This window comes from Diabrotica virgifera, chromosome 6 (assembly GCF_917563875.1).
Source record: "Diabrotica virgifera virgifera chromosome 6, PGI_DIABVI_V3a".
In the NCBI taxonomy this organism is placed as follows: domain Eukaryota; kingdom Metazoa; phylum Arthropoda; class Insecta; order Coleoptera; family Chrysomelidae; genus Diabrotica; species Diabrotica virgifera.
Genome location: NC_065448.1, coordinates 184422152 through 184430511, shown reverse-complemented (window position 1 = coordinate 184430511; position 8360 = coordinate 184422152). Strand labels below are relative to the sequence as shown.

Here is an 8360-nt window from a genome sequence, read left to right as displayed (position 1 = left end):
TCCTTTTTAAAGGTCAGAGAATTGTTATTCCAACTCAACTCCAACGACTGGTCCTATCGGAACTCCACAGAACTCACATAGGTATTACAAAGATGAAACAACTTGCAAGAAAGTATTGCTATTGGAAAAACATTGACAAAGACATTGAAATTATGGTCAAGTCATGTCAACCTTGCGCTGAAATTCGAAAATCACCTTCAAAAGCTCCACTGCACCACTAGGATACTCCAAGAGAAAATTGGGACCGCATCCATATTGATTATGCGGGTCCATTCCAAGGTTTTTATTTTTTTGTTGTGGTTGACGCTAAATCACGCTGGGCTGAAATCAAAATTCTTAGGGATGCGCCAACATCAGAAAAAACCATCGATCTTCTGTTAGAGATATGTTCTACTCACGGATATCCTCAGGTTATGGTGTCAGACAACGCTACAATTTTTGTAAGTGATCAATTTAAAAAATTTTCAAAAACTCATGGTATTTTTCAAAAGCTTATTGCTCCTGGTCATCCTGCTACAAACGGCTTAGCTGAACGAGACGTTCAAACCCTAAAAATGAGACTAAAAGCTATGTCTACTGATCGTTTACGCATGAGTAAGAAAGTACAAGAAATTCTTTTAAAATATAGAGCGACACCACTTTCCTGTGGAAAATCACCAGCTGAAATGTACCTGAACAGATGTTTAAGAATCAAACTCGACGCACTACGTCCACCAAAACTTAGAAGATCAGAAAATCAACCCAATGGTGCAAGACAATTAAATGTGGGGGAGAGAGTACAAGTACGGTATTACCAAGGTAACCAGGAACTTTGGAAATTTGGCACAATTGTTAAAAAGTATGGATTGTTACCTTACGAAGTCCAACTTGATGATGGCTATTGTTTAAAACGTCACATTGACCAAATTCGTAAAACCATGGTACCTAAAAAGAATGTAACCTTTGTAAACGAACCAGAAGTAATTCATTATCAGCCACAGTATCAAGAACTCCCCCTGCATCTTCTGCCATCTATCCAACCTCCAGTCCATTTACATCCAAATCCAATCAACGAAAATGTAGATCCAATGATAGAACCTGATCATCCTGATAATGAACTGGTACCCATTAATGAACCTGCTGCGGTACCCATTATTGAACCTGCTGCGGTACCCATTAATGAACCTGCTGTTGAAGAACGTAATGATCTTCCACAGTTAAGAAGATCTGAACGAATTCGATTTTTCAAGTCAAGATTTTAGATTTAGGTTTTTAATTCTTTTCTATTTTTTTAAGTTCAAAATAGCGTGGGAGATTATAGTATCCTCCTCTATTTATAGCAGTTGTTATGTAATATTATATGTAGTTATGTCAGTTCATATTTTATTAGTTGTCAAAATATATTTATCGAAATGTTCTACTTATTCAATCTGCAGATATAACAGATACTGTCATTTTTTCTGGTTCGTGATGGGTACTTTCGTGAAGTTCGTACGCTGGCTTCAATCTGTCTATGGAAATTGTTGTTTCTCTTCCATTTACACGGACGACAAAACTCTTGTCACCTCGTTTGACTACAGGAAAAGGGCCGTGATATGGGTTTTCTAAGCTGCTTTTGATTGTATCACGGGGATGAAAACATGAGAGGTGGTTTTCATGTATTTGAAAATGAAGGTGCTTTTGGATCCATGATGCGACGGTTGCGTAGGACGGAGGTTTTCGAAATGGTTTCGAAGTGTTTTTAGGTATATGTGAGCACTGTCGTCGGTGTTTCTTTGCGACGAAAACAATAGTTCACCTGGCAAACACAATGGTTCTCCGCACACGAGTTCGGCGGCTAAAGTACCTAAATCTTCTCTCCACGCTGCTCGTATGCCCAGTAACACTGAAGGTAGGCTTTCGGTCCATCGAATGTTTTCATGACATCGAATTGCTACTTTTAACTGTCGGTGAAACCTTTCTACCATACCATTTGCTTGAGGATGATAGGCGGTTGTCCTTAAATAGGTAGTTCCAGTTAATTTTCAGATTGATTTGAAAATATGCGATTCGAATTGTCGGCCTTGATCTGTTGTGATGCGTTTGGGAGTGCCAAAACGAGCTATCCAACTAGAAAAAAATGTTCTGGCTACTGTGTCTGCTTCTTGATTAGGCATCGGGAAAGCTTCTGGCCAACGTGTGAAACGGTCGACGCATGTTAGACAGTATCTGTTTCCTTCTGAAACCGGCATCACTATAATGTCTATGCGGACATGTTCGAATCGGCTGTAAGGTGGTAGAAAACTTCCAGTAGGTGAAACAATGTGGCGCGATATTTTCGATTTTTGGCACTGTATACACGCTCGAGTCCATTTCTTCACATCTGATTTAATGGATGGCCAAACATATCGCTGTGTGATCATCTTCACAGAACTGTTGATTCCGGGATGTCCTAGGTTATGTATGGTGCGAAAAATTGCCATTCGAAGTGGTTTCGGTACAAATGGTCTGGCTGTAGATGTTGATATGTCACAGCACAAACTCACGTTTTATTCGGAAAAGCGTATTTTTTTCATTTGCAGTGATGTTTTCTCACTTAAAAAAGTTTGCAATTCTGGATCAGTTTCTTGTGCGAGAGCTAAGTCCATGATGTCGATATCTTTCTTGATGCTATCGACTCGAGATAGTGCGTCTGCCACAATATTTGTTAATCCAGAAATGTGTTGAATGTTAGTGCAAAACTGTCCTATATAGTCTAAATATCTAAACTGTCTAGGACTACATTTATCTAGCTTCTGAGTAAAGGCGAAGGTGATTGGTTCCTGGTCTGTGTATATCGTTATGTCCTTGCCTTCGATTATATGTATGAAGTGTTTTATGGCTAGATATATAGCTAGTAGTTCTCTGTCGTATGCACTATATTTCTTTTCGCTAGGTGAGAATTTCTTAGAAAAGAAAGCTAAAGGTTTCATAGATACCTGTATCCATTTTTTGTTCTAGTACAGCTCCAGCACAAAAATCAGAAGCGTCACAAGTGATGGAGATATCAACATCGTTTACAGGGTGGCTCAGTAAAGCAGCGTTAGCTAAACTGTTTTTGCAGTCGTCAAAGGCTTTGATTCGCTGTGGTGTCCATTCGATTGGTACTTTTCCTTTGACATTACCTTTTAGGGCATTATGTAGTGGTGCTTGTAGCTCAGCTGCGTTGGGTATGAAACTTCGGTAGAAGTTTAACATACCTAGAAATCTGCCTAGGTCTTTCACTGTTTTCGGCTGGGTGAAATTTTGTACAGCTGCTACTTTTTCTTGTGGAGGTGTGAGTCCTCCATCTGATACTGTATATCCCAAAAAGGTAATCTCGTTTTTGCCGAATTGACACTTTGCTGGATTTACCACAACGCCGAATTGCTTGAGCATTTTGAAAATTTCTTCCAAGTGCGACATATGCTGCTCTTCGGATTCTGATGCAATGAGAATGTCGTCGATGTAGGCGTAGGCGAAGTATAGACCACGTAAAATCTCATCTATAAAACGCTGGAAGGTCTGTACTGCGTTTCGTAAACCAAAAGGCATATTTAAATACTCGTACAGCCCAAACAGTGTGGTAACGGCGGTCTTTGGTATGTCTTCGGTGGCTACTGGTATCTGGTTGTATGCTCTAACTAAATCTATTGTAGAGAAGATTGTCTTACCACCTAGCGACTGACCGAAGTCCTCGATGTGCGGAATTGGATATCGATCTGGAACTGTTCTTTAGTTTAGACGTCGATAATCTCCGCAGGGTCTCCATTCCTCACCTTTCTTCGGGACCATATGCAGTGGAGCAGACCAGTTACTTTTTGATGGTCTTATGATGCCTAGCCGTAGAAGATTTTCAAACTATTTTTTAGCCCATTGCAGTTTGTCAGCTGCTAATCGTCGAGGCTTCGAAAAAACAGGTGGACCTGGTGTTGTATCAATGTGGTGCTTGGTTTGATGCTGAATGTCTTTCACGATACTGGTGTGTCGCGTGATTTTCAGAAATCGTAGCAACAGTTTAAGGTAACGCGACACTTCCGCGATAGTATTTACGCTGCCATCTAAACACTCTTTAACGAGTCCCTTTGTTCGAAGGGTCGTCGTACTGTCTACTAAGCACTGGTTGGCAATGTCCACTAGGAGAGCGGAATGGGAAAGAAAATCAGCTCCAATGATAGGCTTTGAAATGTCCGCCACTACGAATCGCCACATAAAATCACGCTGTAGTCCGATGTTTCAAGTCAAATTCACATAACCGCGGAAATTTCCGCGGAAAAAACGCACAGATGGGCACCGGTGTTGATTAACAATTGTTTTTTTAGTATCATAGTCTGTTACATAAAGGCGGCGAGACTTTGGGCTTGGATCGGATGTCGCACCTACCGACTGCCCGCGATGTTTCCCTGATGCTTGCACGGAGGAGAGCACTTTTGAGCCTGGTCACCAAAACGGTAGTGATACCAACAAATGTCACTATTACGTTCCCTGCTATAGCTTCTGTCTCTAGGATAAGGTCTGCCTCTTGAGTTGCTGCGGTTACGACGGTATGTATTAGTTTGTGCTTGAGCCTGCGACAAACTAGCTAGCTGAATTTTCATTTCAGCTAATTCGGCTGTCAATATATCGATGGTACTTTCACGCGCGTTGGGAACTTCTGAAATATGGACGCTAGGAGCTATAGCTTCGGAGATTGTGTCAGCTAGCTCGTCAACTGCGTCCAAACTAGCTTTAGCTTGAGTAGCTAGGATAGCCTGTGTAGACGATGGCAGTCTACCTAACCACAGAGATCTTACAATATTATCTGGTACTGTTGTGCCTGCTAAAGACTGTAGATGTCGTAAGAATTTAGAAGGTCTTCGATCGCCTAATTCTTCATGCTCAAGTAGTCTCTTAATTTTTTGTTGCTGTGATGCACTAAGTCTCTTAATTAACTCTGACTTTAATTTTACATACCTTTCTGTAGCTGGTGGTGACACAATGATGTCCCCAACTTCTGATATGTAAGCTGTTTCGAGATTAGCAACTATGTAGTCAAATTTTGTGGCGTCACTTGTTATGTTTGCCAGTGTAAATTAATTTTCCACTTGCAGGAACCAAATTTCAGGATCGTTGGGCCAAAACAGTGGGATTTTAACTGAAATCCGATCAACTGAAGCACTGTTATCTTGACGCACTGAAGCGCTGATATTGGCACTGGTACTATCCGTCATTTTCGATGTTCACTGTATTTAAAATTGGCAAAAGTATATTATTAACACTAACTTTTTAAATTTTCGCGGCGTTTTAAATATTCGCGGGGTCACCAATATAATGTTCCGTTGGTGTATGTTGACGGAAACAATTATTTGAAATAATAAAAATAAGTATGACAAACGAACAGTAAAATATTTATTTATTTTGGTAAAAAAAAGGTGTTTGCTTAGATCTCGGAAGAGGGTCGATTGTTAGCGAGCCAAGGGTTTGTCTGCATTGTTCGCATGCTGTGAAGAGACTGGCTAAAACCACAACACTATTATATCGATGTATGCCTTTCTACAATATGGCCCGAAGACGGCAATAAATTATTTAGATCTGACGTTTAAAAACAGAAACACTTCTGCAGCTTTAAAAAACGTCTCGAGTGCATGTCCTTTGTGAGTTGTTGACACATATGGTCTGATATGGTAATTAATTTATGGAGAATTCAATTTGTTAACCTGAACACACCAAAAACCATATGGTTAGGGATGCATTTATTTTCATAAATCCGTGTCTTTCTTCGCATCTGGTTTGTATATTAACTGTGACTTTTACATGACCCGTATTATTTCGTTCTGATAAAAATTATTAAAATTAAAATTAGCAAAAATGGTAATTAAAGAGTATCGCTATAGGTTTAAATGTAAGACATTATTTTATTGAACTTCTTGTGCAAACCTTGTATAATTTCCCGATAATATCGTTTGATCAAATCTAAAGACAGAAGTGTCACCTAAATCCCTCGTGCCGAATCGAACTAATGACCATTTTTTCATAGGATCGTGCTCTGCTCGTCAGCCGCTTTCAGGCCACCAAATCCTGGAGAAAAATTCTTCAATTTATTTGATAAATTAGAGGAGATATAATTCGCAATGTGTGAGGGCGGCAAAAGTTTGGGAACATATTTCAAGCGGTGTGCTTTCCAAATTGTATATAATAAATGACGTGGATTAAAGGTTTATGGGATGAGTTCATGTAAAACTAGATTAGGAATTTGGACAGTCGCAAACAAACTTTTAGTTTTAGTTTGTTGGCAGTTTAGAAATGGAAAATGTTTATATTTTATTAAAGTTTCAAGACACTGGAATTATTGATGCATAAGCAATATAAACAAAAGTAGTACTTAACTAGAGTGAAATATTTCTGAGTTGAAAGTACCTTCAGTGCTGGAAATATTAGGTAATGCGATTTTTTAAAGCCAATATAACCTTATAATCTATCCTCTGGGCAAATTAGAAAAAAAAAAACAAAGAAAAGTTAATTATCAGAAATTTTATTGCTGAAATCGAATCTTTTGACTGTATATAGCTATATTAATAATACAGGATGTAACAAAAATACAGGTCATAAATTAAATCACATATTCTGGGACCAAAAATAGTTCGAATGAACCTAACTTACCTTAGTACAAATATGCACATAAAAAAAGTTATAGCCCTTTGAAGTTACAAAATGAAAATCGATTTTTTCGAATATATCGAAAACTATTAGAGATTTTTTATTGAAAATGGATATGTGGCATTCTTATGGCAGGAGTATCTTAAAGAAAAATTATAGTGAAATTTGTGCTTCCCATAAAATTTTTATGGGGGTTTTGTTCCCTTAAACCCCCCCAAACTTTTCTGTACGTTCCAATTAAATTATTATTGTGGTACCATTAGTTAAAATCAATATTTTTAAAACTTTTTTGGCTCTGAGTATTTTTCGATAAGGCATTTTTATCGAGTTGTGGCTTCTTTTTTAATATGTTTACATAAAAATTTTATGGGGGTTATGTTCCCTTAAACCCCTCAAATGTTTGTATACGCTTCAATTAAACTATAACTGCGATACCATTAGTTAAACAAAATATTTTTAAAACTTTTTTGCCTCTTTGTATTTTTTCGAGAAGGCAACTTTTATCGAGATATGGCTTCTTTTTTAGTACGGTTCAAAATATACCTAAAAATGTAAATCATACATAAATTTTCATATTATTACCAAGTCTCCATAATCGTACTTAACCATATACAAATATGTGGTGGATTTGAAAAATATTCAAAATATCTCGATAAAAACTGAATTTTCGAAAAAGTACAAAGAGACAAAAAAGTTTTAAAAATATTGTGTTTAAGTAATGGTACTACAATAATAATTTAATTGGAACGTATACAAAAGTTTGGGGGGGTTTAAAGGAACTAAACCCCCATAAAATCTTTATAGGGTGTCCAAATTTCACTATAATTTTTTGCTAAGATGCTACTGTCATAAGAATGCCATATGTCCATTTTCAATAAAAAATCTTTAATAGATTCGATATATTGGAAAAAATCGATTTTCATTTTGTAACTTCAAAGGGTTGTAACTTTTTTTATATGCACATTTGTACTAAGGTAAGTTAGGTTCAATCAAACTATTTTTGGTCCCAGAATATGCGATTAAATTTATGACCTGTATTTTCGTTACACCCTGTATAGGATGCAAAGTCCGCAAATAGTGTTATTTTTTTATAAACAAATTAGTGCTCCGTGTTAATTTAAATAAAATCGTGTTTATTTCAATAGAAGATTTTAATTTAGACCAAAATCACCCAAGTTAAAATTCACCTTAATTTAATTCTGTATAGAGATATTTTTTCCCATTTGCTTCGACAAATATTTTCCTCGAAAAATCCGGATTTTCCCAACACACACTTTTATTTTGAACTAAAATTTTGGATAAGTACTTATTTATCAATAATTAAATATCTTAGTAATATAAAAGCGTTTTTGGTATGGATCATATTTCCAGAAGCTGGTGGATCATGCACAAATAGTTTAGCAACAATTAAATTGTAAATTAACAATTTACGGTCGCAATTATGATACATCATTATGATACATCAAAGTCACCTTCAAATACCTGGTAAAAACAATATGGAAACTGACGATATCCCAATTACTTGGGGCCAGGGGGACTCCTTGAGTCCACTTTGGTTCTGCCTAGCGATGAACCCACTATCTCAGATACTGAATTCAACTGACTCAGGTTTTAGCATCAAAAATAATAATACCGTTGTGGCGATGCTTAATCATCTCTTGTATGTGGCTGATTTGGAATTAATGACTTCTACTCGAGAACACCTGGATCAGCTGCTAAAAACTGTAGAAACCTTCTCTAATGATAAG

At 37.1% G+C, this 8360-nt stretch overlaps 1 protein-coding gene across 1 annotated transcript; it reads right to left on the bottom strand.

Moving 5' to 3' along the window:
• Positions 1-4355: 4355 nt before the first annotated feature.
• On the bottom strand, positions 4356-5186 carry LOC126886256 (uncharacterized). Its single transcript, XM_050653123.1, has 2 exons — positions 5135-5186; positions 4356-4981 (listed from the first exon to the last, which is right to left on the bottom strand). Exons 1-2 carry the CDS (start codon positions 5184-5186, stop codon positions 4356-4358), a joined length of 678 nt encoding a protein of 225 aa, XP_050509080.1.
• Between the last annotated feature and the right edge of the window lie 3174 nt (positions 5187-8360).

Excerpts from the sequence above, each read along its gene's own strand:
- LOC126886256 (XM_050653123.1), bottom strand. The coding sequence starts at position 5,186 with ATGACGGATAGTACCAGTGCCAATATCAGCGCTTCAGTGCGTCAAGAT. Across the intron at positions 4,982-5,134 it reads TTCAGTGCGTCAAGATAACA|CTTACATATCAGAAGTTGGG; the intron begins GTGCTTCAGTTG and ends ATCTCGAAACAG.